The 18,443-nt window shown below is 35.1% G+C and overlaps 1 protein-coding gene across 7 annotated transcripts in view; it reads right to left on the bottom strand.

Moving 5' to 3' along the window:
- GPHN (gephyrin) overlaps positions 1–18,443 on the bottom strand; it is a 295,654-nt gene that overhangs the window by 93,834 nt on the left and 183,377 nt on the right. For 6 of the 7 annotated variants that reach the window (XM_035326893.1, XM_035326899.1, XM_035326894.1 and 3 more), the window contains 4 exons: positions 18,214–18,280; positions 11,052–11,324; positions 9,663–9,770; positions 4,033–4,167 (listed from right to left, as the gene is read on the bottom strand). In XM_035326893.1, coding sequence (XP_035182784.1) covers positions 4,033–4,167; positions 9,663–9,770; positions 11,052–11,324; positions 18,214–18,280 — 583 coding nt within the window. The remainder of the gene's footprint in view (positions 1–4,032; positions 4,168–9,662; positions 9,771–11,051; positions 11,325–18,213; positions 18,281–18,443) is intronic. The other variant, XM_035326900.1, reaches the window with a different exon arrangement.

Genomic DNA, 18,443 nt, shown 5'->3' with positions numbered 1-18,443 from the left:
AAAGGAAAGGAAAGGGAAAAGAAAAGAAAAGAAAAGAAAAGAAAAGAAAAGAAAAGAAAAGAAAAGAAAAGAAAAGAAAAGAAAAGAAAAGAAAAGAAAAGAAAAGAAAAGAAAAGAAAAGAAGAGAAAAAAACATTAAAAATCAATCACTCTCTTCTTAACAGTACCATAACAAGTTTCTTAGGATTCTTCATGATCAAAGATAATGCTGAAAGAAACTCTGTACACTGAAGCAGAAGAACTGAACATCAGTTAGACTGATGATCTTGCAAAGTGAAATACTTTGAACACCTTTTGTCACTGAAATGTACTCCTGGTGATAATTTAAATCCTGTCCTTGGTCTCCTGTATCTGCTTCGTTTGACTTTGACACACAGCAATAGCAAAAATTAAAAATTGATCATGTCATTTATGTAGGGGAGAAGGAAAGACTTGAACTTGAAAGCTGCAGTTTTCTTTTATACTAATATCATCCCTAAGAGTCAAACAAAATTAGAAGTTTGAAGCAATGACTCAGTCATTTGATCAGGATATATTCTTTTACGTTATCTGAGGTTATGGGTCTAAAACTTTATGCCACTAGTTTTAAAAAAGTCCATAAAGTCAACGTTAGGCAAAATTTCCTGATACTTGTAGTAGGTATTTTACACTGTGTAGTACTTTGCTTTGTATCTGAAAAGACCATTGCATTTAACTTCATGAAAATGGCACCCACAGAAATATTCAAAAATACAGGAAGATCTTATAATCTAAGCAGCTATTGGAAATTGCATGAAAATCTTGCTAGCCATACTGTGTCATCTTAAACGTCTGTCACGTGAATATTTAGCAAATTCATTTAACCTTGCTGAAAAATCATTACAACTTTAAAAAGACCAAAACCATGTTCTTAAAAATGTCACAATCACCATCAACTTTATGGTTGAATAAACGAAAGAGGGAGAACTGCTAGTGCAGTTTTCCCCAGAGTAAAACTTAGATTGCCTCTCTATCTGAATCCTTCCAATATAAATATGTTTTAAATGTTCTTTGAGTCACAGTGGATTTTGCTTAAAACTCAAATGGAATTTACAGAACAAGGAAGACGTTCTACAGAGATTTATCAAAGGCAACAGAAGTAAGTCTGCTTAGTTTTGGGGATGTACCTAACAATAGGCAGAGTTGTCCCAATCGAAATTTGTCTTGAAAAGTTCTGACCTCCCAAGAGATTACAGTGTAATCTCCTTTTATTAGGGATTAAACTTTTGAAGACTGATTGAAATATACAGGCTCAAACTCACTATTCATCATTTACTACTTTGTTATAGACAGATTTTCAGAAAACATGGAAGACAAAGTATCAACAGCAAAGAAATCTAAAATTAAATATTAAAATTAAATATTGTATTTTGTGCCTGTCTACATGCTGTGTGTATATATAAACAACATTATAATTATGAAAAGGTGAAGAATTTTCGTAACAGATCAATCAAGACTATTAGTAACGAACTCTCCCATACCTTCTCTCCAATACAGACATGCATTAGTAACCTGCTACTTACATTTATTCAACATAGGTGCTCCCATCATTGCAGAAGCTTGATTTTTTTTTCTGAGAGGGACACACAACTTTCTGCTATTCAGCAAATTCAGTAAGAGAGATGTAAGGGTTTATGTACATTCAGGACAAAAACACAACAAGAAAACGGTACAACAAAATAAACTGGAATATGTAGTTCACAAAAAAATCTAGTGCCACTAGATTTATGGCCAGACCAGCACTCAAAATACATATAAACTTAATTGTTTTTTTTGCTGAAACTTCCTCTCCTTTTTTTTTGAGTTTATATATACATGTTTAGGAGCCTGAAACAAGTTCCTAAACCAGATGGTGAGAATATTGAAAAAATACATTCTTTCAGATCAAAGAAAAAAAAATACAACAACCTGGAATATCAACTGGATGCTGCACTGCAATTCATTTTTGTCTCATTACTGTGTGAATCCGTGGGTCAAGAGGTTCAGTATAAATTACATTCACATTGCATTATTAGAAAGCCAGGATCCAGAATGAAATACATAGTAAGTAAAGACATTTAGACATATTGACAATCTTGAAGAATATGAAAGAACCGTATTTCTTGACAAATTCAGATGATGTTTGAGAACTTGAGAGTACCGAAAAGGACCGAACAAAAGGATAACAAGAATAGCTAGAGTTTTCTTGTCTTAAAATAAGTAAAACGAACAAAGAGTTCTCTAAGTGGCAAAGGAGCTTATACGTTTGTGCAAAATCCAACCTTTAAGTAATAGGAACAGAGATGATTATCCTTCATATTTACTTTCTTATTGTTAACAGTTGGGTTTTCCTTATTTTTTCCCTAAAGTAGATTGTACTACCTACTTTTGGAAGACATCACAGAAAAGCTAGACAACTTTGATGTTTCATGGCAACTCCTATTTTAAAAGTGGTGTGGTCTCACATATTTTGAACAAAATCTGATTTTGCAGTAATACTTGAAAAATAGGGCTTAACATGAAATGCCAAAGAATGATCCAATTATGACAAGAGCTCAGCTCAACTAATTTCCCAAAGAAGACTTTCAGGCTTATAGCTTTATATCAAAGTTCATATAATTTCCTTCTGTAATCTCTGAATCTTTGAAAATAGTCTAGAGGAGTGCATTCTGCTTAGCAATAGGTAAGATTCACTCCTTCCCATTATGATACTTTCCTTAAAACACATACGCTTAACCTAGAGCTCTTTCTTAGCAAAAGCACCGTCTCTTATTTATGCTTGTTATTTGCCTCCTTTTGTTTTCTTTGGACTTTTCTGTTTTGCCAAGAGCCATAAAATGCAATGCAGTTTCTCTGTTTCGTGTTCCTCTTTGGCTCCAGTTTTCTAACGTAATAAGCTCTGAGTTTCTAATTTTAGCCATCAGACAATCGGCAGTTTTTTTTAGTAAAAAATGAATGAACCACCTGCAGGTAGAACTCACAGAACATCTTCTTAAGAGAGCAGACTATATAATGAAGTTCAGTATGCTGTCCATCAGAATAATTTTGATTCTGTTACAGTGAAGGTGAGCATAAAACTGTCCCATAGATTAAAGCAAAACATTTAAACATTTCTATGGGTCGTTGCCAGTAAATCTTGTTCACTAACAGAAAAGAATGAGACAGCAGGAAGAACTGGCAGATGCTGGCAACCCTTTAGCAAGCAGAATAATCTTCAAGGATAACATATTAGATGAGGAAGAATGTTATTGTTCGCCATCTGCTGCAAGTTTATTAGTACATCTACATCTGGTGCCATAGAAAGATCTTTGTGACATGAACACAAAGTGAATTCTGACAGAGCTTTCTTCTGCTGAAAGGAATTCTGCTGAAGGTGGACATTACAGGCCTTGCCACTGGTCATTTCCCTTAGTCTTTGATGTAAACTATTAAAAGTTTTATAAAAAGAGAACGTAATAGAGGTCACCTCAATGATTAAATGGTGTAGTATAATCAGTAAGAACTGAATAATAATCCCACAAGGTTGGCATTAAAACTTTCTTTCTACTCAATTTAGGCTGTTTTTTGTTTCCAAGTGTCAGGCAGCAAATATCTAAGTTTGAGCAACATTGGTTGTTTTGAAACTGTTTTAAACTGATCAACAATAGAGCGGGGCAGAGAACTGCCCCATCTCAGGCTAAAAATTTGCATACACATTTTGTCAACAAAATACTACTTGTTTAATGTTGTTACTCAGTGGCAGGATTATCTACATTCCTGGGGATATATTAAAGACATTCAAGGTGTTAACAATTTCACATTCATGACTGATATTGCAGGAGATAACATTCAACTTCAGTAACCATGACATGTTGGTAGACCCACATACTAAATTGTACCAGAGTACATGTGGAATAAAGTACTGTCTCCGATTTATCTGTTACTTAGAATGATACATCCCTTGCATGCAAACCAACCTTCTTCAGCAGAGGCAATACATTAATCTGATAGGTTATATGTCTGAGAATGGAGTTTGCAAGGCATAAATGTACTTACTTTTGGTGTTGGGCAGGATGCAGTGGAGAGACGAGAGGTGGCCTGGGCACGAGGAGATTCTGAAGGGGTAGTGCTGAGGGAGGCTGTATCACGTGGGAGCACCTGAACACCACGAGAGATGATGGAATCTGGAATCTTAAAAAAAGAGAGATGGAATTAATGGTCAAAAACAAACACTTTATTTAAATCTTATTCAAAATCTTTTTTCAAAAACTTTTTGGAATACCTCACTTGTCAGTTTGCACACTTTCCTGTATGCAGTGCTGGTAGTGGTAACAGTATGTTCTCATAACTTCAGTAACAAACCCCTCACAAATACCTAAGATCATACTTTAACTGAAGTAACACAGAATGCACTATTGGTCCTGAAGAACTTCAAACCAGATATACTACAATATATAAACGGAAATAACAAGAAAATAATGTTTTTCTTCCTAAGACTCAAACTCAGCACTTTCAAACCCAACAATGACCAGTGGTGACTTCTACCATTACATGAATGGAAGCAGACTTTTCATTCTTTATCTATAGATTTATCTATCTATATTCCAAACAGAAACCCAATTATTGCCAATGACTGATCTCCTCTGAAGAAATGTCATGAAGTGAGTAAATACTCTTAATTCCATGTAGTAAAGACTTCATTTCAGGTACAGAAATTCTTCATGTAAACATTTGTGTTGGCAAAAGCTGCAGGTCTCTCTGAAGGAAGTATAGGCAAAAAACACTAGAAAACAGCATGCAGAGCCATTGCCTGTGTTTAAAAATGCATTCTGAAGGGGAAAAGAAATCAATCGTTTGTTTTCACAAAATAATACATTTAATTTTGCTTTCACTAGAAGGCCAGATATTTGTAGGACGGAATTCTAGTGCCAGATCCTTTAGCTAGTATTATTAACCCTCTTAATTAAATGGAGTCACATCAACTTACAATGAGAAAGTGGTCTCATATTTGGTAATAGAAGTGAATACATCAGTATGTTTTTTAATTCTTGTCTCTTCAGTTTTATCACTAGTTCCAAAGAAAAGAGGTACAGGACTGCATTTAAGAATGAAGTTTTTCTCATCTTTAACACAGTGAATCTTAGAAAGTCTCTTGCTTTTTATTACTGCAGTATGTGGGCCCTGTCATGCAGATATCACACCAGATTTAAAATGGATTAGATTGTCAGTTGAACATGATTCAAGTTTTTTTTTAATTCTTTTGTGTAAAATGGTAAGACTTATAAATAATAAATACCTCATATAGGAGAACTGATCTCTAACATTAGTTCTACACCCAAAATGCAGCAAGCAGATATTCTGCTATAAAACATTCTCTACAGAGTTTTCTTCTGATTTTGTTTTCAAGATTTTAACCTCTTTATTTTTCAGAGGTAGCACTTGTAACATCAGATTGTTCTTGCAAATTAATTTTCCATTACAACATGTATGAAAATGTAGAAAAATTAACTCCAAATTCAGATTTTTGAATCTGAATACACAGACACGTATTTTAAGATCTCATTAAGAAATTATTAGCTTAGCCTGATGTTCAAGTTCCAAAAGAACTACCTGAAATATGTTTGGGGGACATGGCAGTAGTGCATAATAAAGGAAGAAATGAAGCTCCAGTGACAAGCCAAACCACCAACTTTAATCATTTCCAGCCAGGATGTCCAGCATTCTTTTTTTTATTTAAAAAAAGAAAAAAAAAAAAAAAAAAAAAAACTGAGATGCTGCACCTGGCCTGAATTTAGGCATTTCTGAGCATTTTTGCCTAGTAAGGCTTTAGGACAAATAGAAGCCACTGGAAAATACCTCCTTCCAGGGTTTCTTGTCACAGAGGTCATTCCAAATTACAGAGGTGTGGAAACAAAGCAGGGATGGTACTGAAAGAGGAGGAAAATGAAATGGATATGTATTCCCAGGAACAGAATGGAATGTTCTTAATGGTCTTGGTCTGCCAGTTTTGCATATTAAGTGACATATCAAAGCTGTTACACTTGGGAAAGTTATAGCATCTTTGAAATCTACTTCAGGAACTTGCTCAGACCTCGGCAACATTTAAAAGCAAATTGTCTTCCTTCAGTAACAAGACTGATATTACACTAATGTAAAATTTAATGGAATGTTATTTGTCTACAAATGTGATATTCATGCCCTCATCCTTTTTTGGGTGGGTGTCAATTAGATGTTCATGTTGTATTCCATGCCTGCATTAGAAATAAGGTATTAAGTCCCAATTTATCTTGCAAATGCCACAAGCTTTAACCCAAGCTTTTAAAATCTGCTGAATCCTCAGAGTCAATGTTAGGATATTAAGGCAGCTCTGTTGCACTGTTCCTGTGCAGTTAAAATGACCAATCTTAGGGCACACATCACTAAATACTGCTTTTTTATGTCATTTTTCTCCCTCATCTTCCTTCCATCTGTAAAAACCAACTACATCTAACTTGGCCACCTTTACTTAGAGATACTGAGTTATACCTAGTGGACTGTATTTCACGTAAGCCCTCCTCCATACATTAGACTTCCTCATGTTTAAAATTTAATTTGTATGGAAACAGATTTTTTTCTCAGTGCATCACAAACTGCCTGCTTTCTGCTCTACTGCTGTGTTTCTAGACTGACAGTATTTTTTGCCAATTTCTGGTAGTATATAAAAAAATTTCGTCAGAGGATCTCTCAGTGCTAAGTAACTCGTATTGCAATTTCCACTATGAATCAAGAAGCCCGTAGAATTTCTCTTCCCTCTAGAAGATTATTCTGGGGATATTTTCCTCTCCAGAAACAGTACCTAACTGGCCTCTACTTGGAGTATTCTGATTTGCAAATGGGATCTTAGACATGTAGTATAAGTAGAGGAAAGTGGGAACAAGGATATTTATTCTGGTCAGGCAGAGAATATCTTTCGTATTCAGAGGCACCATCTCCCTTCTATTCTCCTTTCCTCTTGCAATTCCATCTTAAAAATGTTAAATATGCAAAAGGGCTGACATCTCTAAATTATCTATTGGCAAAGCTCCAGCACTACCTACAGATTTTTATGCTTCCTTTTAAATTCCATATTTTAGCAAAAAAAGAAAGAAATGATAAAGGTATAAACCAAAGAAGGAATAATAAAAGAAGGAAGAGTTTTAACTCTTCAAATAAGGAAACTTCATCCTCCTCTGATAAAAAGCTGCATGCATCTTGATACAGTTGGGTACTGGCCCACTACATCTTTTATACGCTCTAGCATCCCTCAATAGAAAGACAATATTGCTTTTACAGATGATGCCACGATCCAATTCTCCCTGGAGTTTACTCTGGTCACTCTAGAATATTGAGATATTACCTATTGTCTCATTGCCTTCAGGCATATAGCTCTTGTTTTCTTTTATAGCCACATATCCTTCAATCACTGCTCCTCAAACTTTAGTCTGGTATGGACTTTTTCTGAATAACAAGAAAATAAACCATGACTGAGGCAATTTCAGTCTCCAATGAGTGGAGTAACAATGTGGAGTAACAATTTTCATCTGTGAAAAAATTAAAATTTAGCTAAAATCTCAGCCAGGACACTCAGCAAAGGAAGCTGAAGATAAAGGGAAAATATGATTACAGGCATTTCTTTTCAATGTGGATTATTCCCTAATCACTGTCTTTACCAAAAATACAGTTACCATAAAAAAATCTCTATATAAAGCCTGTCTAGAACCTATCTAAATTTCAGCTTGTAAGCTTTCACGGACATAAAATCTCAGAGATATTTAGGTAAGCTTACAGTTACAAACTTTGCTCCTAAGAGATTCACTTCTCCAATGTGACAGCGAATGTATTTAATAGCTAAAATCAGTACTAAGATTCTCTAAAACCACCATAACCTGCTGATTTCAAAGAAGGTGCTAATATGTACAGTGCATCTACATAAATATATGAAAAATAAAATGCATATATACTGTTCATTAAGTGAAAGAGACAACAGAATGTTACTGGTATTTTTATGCATACATATTATGTGAGAAGGGGAGTTACTCAGTTTACTCACATTTAGTAATTTTTTCCTTTAAAACTAAATTTAGGTAATGTGTATCTCTAGTCGAGACAGCTTTTTGTTAATCTTGTTAAGGAGGTTTGTCAGCCTAATAGATTTTTTGAGTTTTCTGGAGCCTGAAAATCTGCAATAAGGAAGGGCAGAAGTATCACTGTGCTTTGGGTAGTTACTATTACACACTCTGAGCGTGTATAATTGTCTCATTTTTTTTGATTTGTTTCCCACTTTCAAACAAATTTAACAGAGGGTAGATGCTTCAGAACTCTAAATGGGGTACGATAAATCTGAAGATTATTAAAAAGTTTCTGTCTACAGCTAGTTGAAGTGGAAAAACTGTTGTAACGTACTGACAGAAAGAAAGGAATGAGAAATGGTGGACAGAGAAAGATACCCACCGTATCTGTCAGTCATTACTTCTAAAATTGTATCTTTTACCACCTTTTCCACAAGTAGTTTCAAATTGGTCTAAATGGTGTTCTGAGCTTAGAGAACTACAAGTTGACCAGAAGGGGAAAAAGGAAAAGATATGAGCTCTCCTCTTTTGCCCAGTACTTGAATAAGGATTGGCAGTGCTGGCAAGGTACTAAGAAAATAAGCTATATATGCTAAATATTGTTATACAAAAGTAAAAACCGTTTTAAAAGCACAGAAAAAGCAAAAACTTTCTGAAAAACTAGCCACTTCCTGCTCTGTGCATGAAGATAAAATTTAGATTATAGTATGTGTAAGACTAATTTGCAAAAGGGCACAGAAGCCTGGATGATAGCTTAATAGCAAGCTTTGGAGAGCTCAAATTCACTATTTTATTGATACTGAAGACTGCAGTGCCAATTCTAGTTTAGTAACCTCATCTGAAAAAAATGGAACTATTGGAATAAATGTGTGTGCATATGTATGTATGTATGTGGGTAATACAGCTTTATCATTAGCTGCATCATCTTTAAAGCCTTCACATTTCCTAAATGACTTTTCAAGAGGCATGGTCATCATGTTTTAAATACAGAGGGATTACACTATTCAAGTGGTGGTTTAAATTACTATTTGACTAAGAGGACAAGAAAGTGCAGCCTCTTTTCAACAAAACTAATGACGTTGTCCTAAGAACCTGCACTTAGTATCTTGGCTGATATAGAATGAACTCGTTCAACAGCACAAGCTTTTTGTAAGCGACAAGAGATGAACACCCAGTACCAATGTTGTATTATATTGACAAACAAGCTATTGAGAGAAAAAAGCAAAGCAAAGCAAACCAAAGGGAAAAAAGTTACCAAAATTTCATAGCTCTAAAGCAGCAGTTTTAGGAGATTATTTTAATTACATTCGATAATTGAGTATATTAGATGATAAAGTTGATGACTAAACAGAAACAAAGGCTTTATAGCAATGAATATCTCAACAGCAAAATTATTCAAACTGTCACAATGCATATATTTATCCTGTTTAGCTCTGCATCTTAAGAATATTCTCTGTACCATGTTCTCTAAAAGACAGCACTGATGTGTATGTGTTAGAATAAAATAAATAACACTATCTATCCACACAGAAGAATAGGAGGCAGGCAGTGTATTTTTAGCTACTGTTAGTGCAAAAGCCTCTTGGAAGTGCATCTTACCGGTTCTCCTGCACTGCCTGCTGCGTGATGGCAATAACTGATGAGACCAGGAATGGGCTGTTCACCTTTTGCCATGATAACTGCTGAACTGGTGTAGGATGGATGCTTCTAATGCACAACACATAACAGCTATGAATACAGTGACAGGAAAACATGAGGCTATACAAGCAAATGACTGAAAGGGAATGAAGTGAAAACAAGTGTGGTGCTGAAATGCCAAGCTCACATGAACACAGACAGTTTAGATCTCAGGTATTTTCTGCCTTTACAAAAATGCACAGATTACTTATCTTTGACTATATTAAAAGAAATGAACGAATTTAAATTTTGCATTAATAAAAACTGAAACTTGCAAGTCATAATTAACTTAATTCATCCCTGTAAAGACATATGTAATCAGGATTTTCTATAAATGAGAAGATGATCTCCAGCTGCAGCTCTCTTAGAAATGTCAAGATGTATCAGACCTGAATTCACATTTCTGGAGTTGGAATGTTGTTGCTTTGGTTTAGAAGTTGTTTATTAGCATTTTGAGTTACTTAGAATTTCAATTCCCATAAGAGAAAATAAAAGTACAGCTTGTGGAGTAAATATAGAACAAATTAATTTGGAAGAAAAACTTTCCAAAAACACAGAAATACATTGTCTTTCTAGCTGAAAACTCAAGGCATAAAAAATGTAAATATCTACATATTGCTACAAATTATCTGTTATTTCTTTGGGAAACAGATATAATTTTAACCAGAATAATTTGCAGGTGTTATCTATTTTTTTTTTCTTTTGTAGAGTCTCAATATATTATTTTGGTTTGAGTAACGTTGATCTACAATTACTAGTTGCAGCGAGGCTGTAAAGATGACGTCATGGTATTTAACTTGTGGCAGAATTTCACATCTCTTACATAGACATGCACGTTGGAATGCAGTGGACTGGATAGCTTATTACTTAACCTGCTACTTAGTTGTACTTTTAATCAATGCTTTTAAAAAACAACACTGTCATTTCAAAATGGAAAATATAGTTTAGAAAATCTTGCTGTAATTCTTTAATTCCTTGCCACTTGCTAAACTTTGCACATTCATGTGTGAATAGTTTGAATTAAAAAAAAAAATAATAAAAAAAAATAATAATCTGTCACACCAGAATGATATCATTAAAATGCATGTTATCATCAAGCTAATGAACAATGCAACTTCCACTGAAACTTGTGATCACCTTCTAAAATGGGATTCATATATTTTTAGGGGGCTATATTTCTACAAAATGTATCCAAAATAAATCTGTCTGAGCATAATAGCATCAGTGTAGTCTTAGCATGCAAATGAAGATTGGTGGAAAGTACCTGAGATAGAAACTAAAGGGTCTTCTCTGGAAACAAGCTAGACTCACCTTAGCTGCAATGGCTGCTGCAGTTATATGTGAAGAGGAACTGTCCTCTGTTGATGCAACTCCACTATCCTTCTTCTCTTCCTCCTCTTCCTCACACTGTACTCCTTTGTCTTCTGTCTGCTTGTGAGGGCTGGTGGTTGGAGGAGGAGAAAGAGGAGGTGGTGGTGAAGGTAGATCTTCTAGTTCATCGTGTACCTCCTTTACTTTTACAATGGCATCCCGCAAAAGATCAATGGCGTGAGGTAGGGCTGGCAGTATAAACTGAAAGCATTCCTATGCACAACAAGAAGAGAATGACTATGAAAAGTTACTGCAGAAGTAAACAGGGATTTTCCAGATTTGCTCCCAGTGGATATTTGGGATTTAGATGCATCTTTTCATCTGATCATAAATAAAACCCTAAACAGGCAATTGCAATTGTTCAGAGGGGAAAAAAAAAACATTCAACAACAACAAAAAAAAAACCAGAAAAACAAAACAAAACAAACAAAACCCAACCCAACCCAACCAAAACAAAAAAACAAACCAACCAGCCAAAAATAGAGCCAGAACTGGGAACTATAAAATATATTTCATCATTTTTTGTGCAAATATAGTAAGTTGTACAACAGTTAGAGCTACTTTAATTAAGCTAATATTGGATTAAAACTTAGGAAAATGAGTTAAACTATTCATGAATACATAATACAGAAATGAGTTCCTAGCAGTTTGCAGAATGCTACAAAAATGCAGAATTAAAAAAACATTAACTTTATCCCTGCAGGGTTATTAGCCTCAAATCATTTTTATTATGATCTTTCACAATTAGAGAACATTTCATAATGGTTTCCATAATTATACTTTTATATAATGTTATGTATTTTTTTATTTGTGGACTTATCCTGTAGACTGTGACAATGAAAAACTATGCTGATGTCATTATAATTTTATGTAACTCAAAAAAAATATGATCAACTCTCCTTCCTATATCATCTTAAAAACAATTATAAAGTTTGTTTTATTTTATATGCCTGGAGAGTGCAAAAACACTGGCACAGTTTAACTGTTCTTCTTGTTCCATAATGGGAGTACACATTTCTAGCTACCTCTGATGCTCAAGTATGCTAGTATTCCATTGAATCAAGAATCATTCATGTTGCAAGGAACCTTAAGACGCTATGAAAATACTGAATTCAGATGGGTTACTCCAGGATGCATTCAGTCAACTCTTGAAAAAATCGAAGACCAGAGACTTCACAACCTTTCTGGACAACCTGTTCTAATGCTTAATTATTCCCAGGTGATTTTTTTTCTTTATCATTTTCTCCATTTGGAATCTCCCCTTCTTCAATTTATGACTATTGCCTCTCATCCTCCTCCCAGGCATCTCAAGTAAAGAGTTTTCTTCATGTAATTTCTGCAGACAGCACATATACATTAAATCACTGGAAAATGATAGCAAGGTCACAGCAATTCATTGCCATGGCAGTGCAGTTAGGGAATATACAAGTTGCCAGAGGAAGCTGACATTATTCTTTTTGTTGCATTTCATTTTTAGTTTTTATTTCAACTGTAAGGAAGACTTGTCAAATTGTAATCCAGGATTTTAGAGTGTCCAGAAAATAAATAATGCTCAACATTTTGTAAGCAGATATTCTAAGAAGTATTTTCAATAAATAAAAATGACTATGCAAACAAACCATCCATCAGAGATTATTAGAATTTATATAAGCCACTTTGTAAGTCAAAAACATGACTCACAAACGCTCTATTTCCTCAAAGCTTCTACCTAAGAACCCTTATTTTAATCACACCTTTAATAATGAAAAGTCAGACTACTTCACAGATCTATGAATTCTTTAAACATTCAACTTCTCACTCTGAAGAACTAGAGTAAACTGGATGAGCATAATATGCTGTATATAATGAATATATATTAAAAATTTATTTGTAAATGTAATCAAGAAATATAACTTCTAATGTAACTGCAAAGCTCAGAGTGTTGCCAGAGCCCCCAGAGTATTATTCTCAAAATGGTTTAAAACGTTGAGGTATACAACCATCATTACTTCAATGAAAAAGCAGACCTCAAGCAACTGGTAAATGAGCACAACAATCTGTGAACTGACTAAAAATAATGAAAATTTACATTAATTATTTACTCATTACTAAGTATGTGCCCCACTCCTACCACTGAAATAAAGCCTTGTTGGCTTAACTGTTGATGAATTGGTTCCCAAGAAGTATTCTAAAAGCTCATGCTATTTCTAACACTCATTGTTTTAAGCAGTTGTTAGTACAATTATGTAAATTGCCATAGACCCAATGATTTCAATGAGCATCTGGTAATTTCATACTTTGCCCCTTCCCACAGCATTAAATAGCTTTTTTAAGGCTAGAATGAAACAAAACAGACTAGAACAACACAAAAATGGAAGTATTCTACAAATGTGGGTTCAGTGGGACATGCCGCACAAGTTCCCTGGAGAACACACAATTAGCATTGCCTGCATCTTCCAGAGCAGCATTGCACAGAATGCTCCCGATTCTAGCAGGCAACTGAGCACAGAGCTGCTCTGAAGTCAAGCAGAAATGCCTTGTGTCTCTGGTGACAGCAAAGACTTAGGGCTTCAGCTACAAATGATGAATTTAGAACACCGACAAATCTGGCTGCTTTGGATGACAAGGCTTTTTCCTCGCTGTTGTGCCATGCTAGCCTTATGTAAAATCAAGAGCCTACCAGAATGTTGTGTTTAATTAGCTACTAGAAGTATAGGTAGGAATGGTCATGTTAATATGACCAGTGCAGACTTCTTGAGTGTTTTCTTTTTTATGAGACAGAGTTCATTAGTCAGAAATGACTTAACTTATTTACAAGATTAAAACCTGCATCGACAATTTAAAATTTGACTCCCTGATTTTGTTCCACTTTTGTCATTTCCAGTAACAAATAGTTTGAGCTGGACAGTCCCTGATGATTTCTTTCCTTTGTAAGGCTTAGACTCCTTCTAAGTTTGTATGCAGACGTTCTGATCAAACCCAAGCTTCAACTGAGGTTACTGCAGTGTCCTTCTTCGTTCTACTTCAATTACAGTAGTGGTTTTGACCTAAGGAGACACACCTATCCTTTTATTAAGTGAAATCTGCATGTGTCACTCATAGAAAGAGAGAAATTTATACAGCAAGAGGGAATGAGTTTTAGACATTCAGATCAGATTGCTCTGGTCTTCAACTCTTTCCATTTTAATGGAAACTTATACTGCATTGTGTCCATTTTTGAGATGGACATTTACACTGCTGTCTTTTTCTATTAATATTTAGTATTTTATTAATGAAATATGCATAGTGATGCAACTTCACAACTTTATATAAGCTTCTTACATAATTATATTAACACGACGGAAAGGAAATTTGCAAGTAAGAAAAGAGAAATGAGACAACTACCTGGTAACAACCTGTCCTATTTGGTTCTTGAGATCCAGCCTGCTATAGAACCCTTTTCTATACTATGCATCTTAAAAACCCTTTCTGAAACCTCCTATTTTGAAGATGTTTTATATTAAAATAAATTGTGACAGAAGAGATTAACATAATGACAGGAACAAATAAATCAACAATTTATAAAAATCTTGCTTAAATAACAAGATCACACAGCTTTTTTTTTTTTCTTTTTTCTCCAGCAGAATTACCTCTTTTATTAATTACTTATATATTGAACTATTGCTAAAATACTTATTAATGTATTTCATTCCTTTTCCTTCTTCTCCTTTTACAATTTACCTATCTTTACAGTCTGAGTGTCTCAGGACACAAAATGTCATTTTGTTCTCTACCTAGCATGGCAGGAGTCTACTGAACACTACAAGAATCAGGGATTGCAGGCTATTTCACCTCTTTCACAATCCAAAAAAAGATGTACAGACTTCTGAAAAAAAAGTATAGACTTCTTACCAGTGCACCAGTTCTCTACGATGTGGGATCCATTGCTATGTTCATAGATACGTCTTCCAAATAATAACTGGAAGACTTTCAAGTTGGTATACTCCTACCCCACAATCCTTTTTTTTTTTTTTCCAATTATAGAATCTCATTAGATTTCCTAAAAAGACTCTAAGGAAGCATAGAATCAAAGAAGAATTACTGAGTCCCTAAACGGAAACTCATAGACAATGTATCTGAAAACTTGTAATGACTGCTTGAGGTGACAGTATCCAAAATATTTCCTCTTCAACAAGGTGAGAGTCCCTATAAACATCCTTTATATTTGTCTAGACAAAAGTCTTCTGAGCAACAGCAACTTCAGGGCTGTGCTGCCAAACAGCACATCAGTACCGTGTTCCCTCTGTGATTGGGAAGTGAATGGTTCAGAAGACATTGATAAACTACCTGGTAATGCATTTAGATTCGTTAGATGCCAGAGGTGAAGACATTTTTCAACAAGGTCACTGACGTATACTGAGCCCTGGAGAAGGATTCTCATGATTGACAGGGGAATCGACCTCAGCAGATTTGTATCGGGCTGTATAGCCCACTATCCAGCTTAGCAGGGTGTATGTAGAGAAGGCTGTCTTTCTGCATCTATCAGCCAGCTATGCAGACAGAAAGACCACTGGAAAGATTGAAACTTACTAACACAGTAAGAGTCTTCCTGATGTTTAATTGTGAAGAACTGTCTCACTAGTGCTCCTAGAAGCATTATGGTTCAGAGAAAGGCAATTTTCTCTCTCAGTTATGATGAAATACAGTAACCACTCATGGCAGATATTCAGGCTTATCCCTGGAATAGCTTTTGTAAAATAATGTTGCCCTAATGTGAGGGGACCTATCTGGAAGGAGTTGAAAAGGTAAATCAAAGATTATTTGACCATTAAGGTGATCATCACCACAAGGGTGAGAATTCTTTCAGGAAAAGGAAGTCTGAAGCTGAGCTTCTAAACTTGAGAAGATGGTTTGGAAATAAGCATCATAAACATACATGCTGACACGTATCCTAAAAGTATTATGCCAGACTTCATTGTTGTCAGGCTGGGTGAAATTTAGGCATTGAATCAGGTTTTATTTTAACTGAATTCTCTCTCAGAGAAGAAAGATTGCTGCTACAGAGACTGATGCAATTCAAGTGATCACTGACTTTTTGATAATAGCCTTGAAATGCTTTTGAGAAGTTGGAGAATGATTAGGGATGTGGAAGGAACTGTTGTTTAACTACATTTTTTGCAATGGGTTATGCAGGAACAGAAGCAAGATACACTGAAGGCACTTTTAAATGCTCCACTGTGTCAGATATGGTCTATACATTACCCCCCACCCCCTACCATGGCTGTATCTTGACAGTACGTTTATCATCCCCCTACATTCCCTGATTTCCTACATCACAAAGTACCTAATACAATATCTGGACATTCACCCTTAACTGTAGTTACCCTCCTTCAGGATGACTAGCACAATGACTGCCAGCACCTTGATAAAGATCTCCTGAACTGTCAAAAGAACAAACGGCAGATTTTTGCACTGACACAAGCCCTTGCTCAATATGAAGCGTAAATATTTCCTGTTAGACAACTGTTTGGCAATGAATAAATGGGTAGCAGGAAAATCAAGAGGTATGAATGAGTTTTATTGAATAGATGAGATGGCAGTGGCTAGAATTTGCAGTCTGTACTTGAACTTACTGATATAAATTCTTTATTCTTTTCAAAAGCAAAATAAATTTCCACCCTTTGTTCTACTCTTGCCATTCTTTTCTTCTTCATACTAAAACAAACTTACTGTAGTACCTTGATCCTCTCCAGTACAGGACAACATTTTATGGTTCCCAGTGACAAGAAATATTTTTATTTCCTAACAGCAAAGCTGAATGACAGTAATCCTAGAAAAGCGGTTTGGAGGGTAGAAAGACAGACACTGGCTAGTGTTGGCAACCAAGCATCTGAAAGACTTATGGGTATAATGGATAAAAGGGAGATAGCCTCTTCCCTGAAGAAGAGAGAAAGCACTTAAATGAGAAGGGAGTGGTTTTGTTCATGCATACAGATCAAGGATCTTGTGTGCAACTACATAAGATAGCGGTGTGATGCTGATGGTTAAGCTGCAGAGCCAATGCAACAGAACGCCATTTGAGGATGGCACACCTGACATCAGCTGTCTGTTAACCACATTTAAGCTGGGATTAGACAACCAGAAGGCAAAAGCAAAGAAGCTGTACAACTGAGAAATCAGTGTTCATGGGGAATTTTATCAAATTGTTAGCTTTACCTTGAAGTCTTTTAAGGTAAGTATTTCATAAAATTCCATACACTAAGAATACAGGAAAACAGGGATGCATTCACTGGGAAAGATAGAATCTTTCCCATTTCAAATAAAAGTACATACGTATACCAGGCACATGTTTGAGCAGGCAATCTTTCAGACACAAAGAAACATAAGATGCAGTTGATACTGTCTGCTTTGATTTGTCACCTGCACATTTTTCTAACTTTCCTGATTTGTTATAGTAATGCTTTTTCAATTGCAATACATAAGAATAGCATCAATAAGTAGTTATAAATCTGTAAAGCAAAGGAGGAATCTCAGACTATAACACATGTATATGATTAATACAAAGCAGTCAAAAAGTAAGCATGAACAAAAAAATAAAGCCGAACTTCTCTGTCCAAACTGAACAAAACATAGAAAGAAAACTGTGAAGGGTGTAAAGTCTGACACACATATCCAAAACATTAAAAAATCCTCATACACTTAAAAATGATGTTCCTTTTTTTCCCCTCCTGCTGACCAAAACTGGGAATATTCTTTTTACTCCAGCAAATTCTACCATACACTAGGCCTTTTTCTTACTTCTGTGCAAAAAAGAATGCTTTCTTGGAAGCTGTAGAAAACACAGGGATCAGGAATAGGCTGACTAGAAAAGAAGGAGGAAGTGTAAGAGAACATTAAACTATTCGTTACAACTGCCTGCTACAGTGAAGTACTCTCTTATACTAAATGTAATTCTGTCCTGGTCACACAGTACTTTCAATTAGATCAGTACTTTGTTGTCCCTGACCAAGAGAGATGGTGTGTTAGTGAATATGCATTTCAGTTAACTTCTGTAAAACTTGTAGTAGGTACTTTCTACCATTCAGAACAGTGAGAGGTACTTATCATCAGTCCTCAGTAGCAGATCAGTAAGAACACTTCTTACCTGTGACCCTTTCTTGCTACCTGGCAGATTAATTATGAGAGTTTTCCCTCTGATTCCACACACAGGTCTGAAAAGAAAGAAACCCAGAGTGAATTTTTTTGCATGGAAATTTCTCCACTGTAGAAAGAAGAAGAAAATATTTAAGATAAATTCTATTATTTACCAGAATTTGTCAAATAAATTTCTAACATCTAAAAATATTTGCTGATTGTGTTCTCATGAAACAGCTC

Source organism: Oxyura jamaicensis, chromosome 5, assembly GCF_011077185.1.
Source record: "Oxyura jamaicensis isolate SHBP4307 breed ruddy duck chromosome 5, BPBGC_Ojam_1.0, whole genome shotgun sequence".
In the NCBI taxonomy this organism is placed as follows: domain Eukaryota; kingdom Metazoa; phylum Chordata; class Aves; order Anseriformes; family Anatidae; genus Oxyura; species Oxyura jamaicensis.
This window is presented reverse-complemented; position numbering and strand designations above follow the sequence as displayed.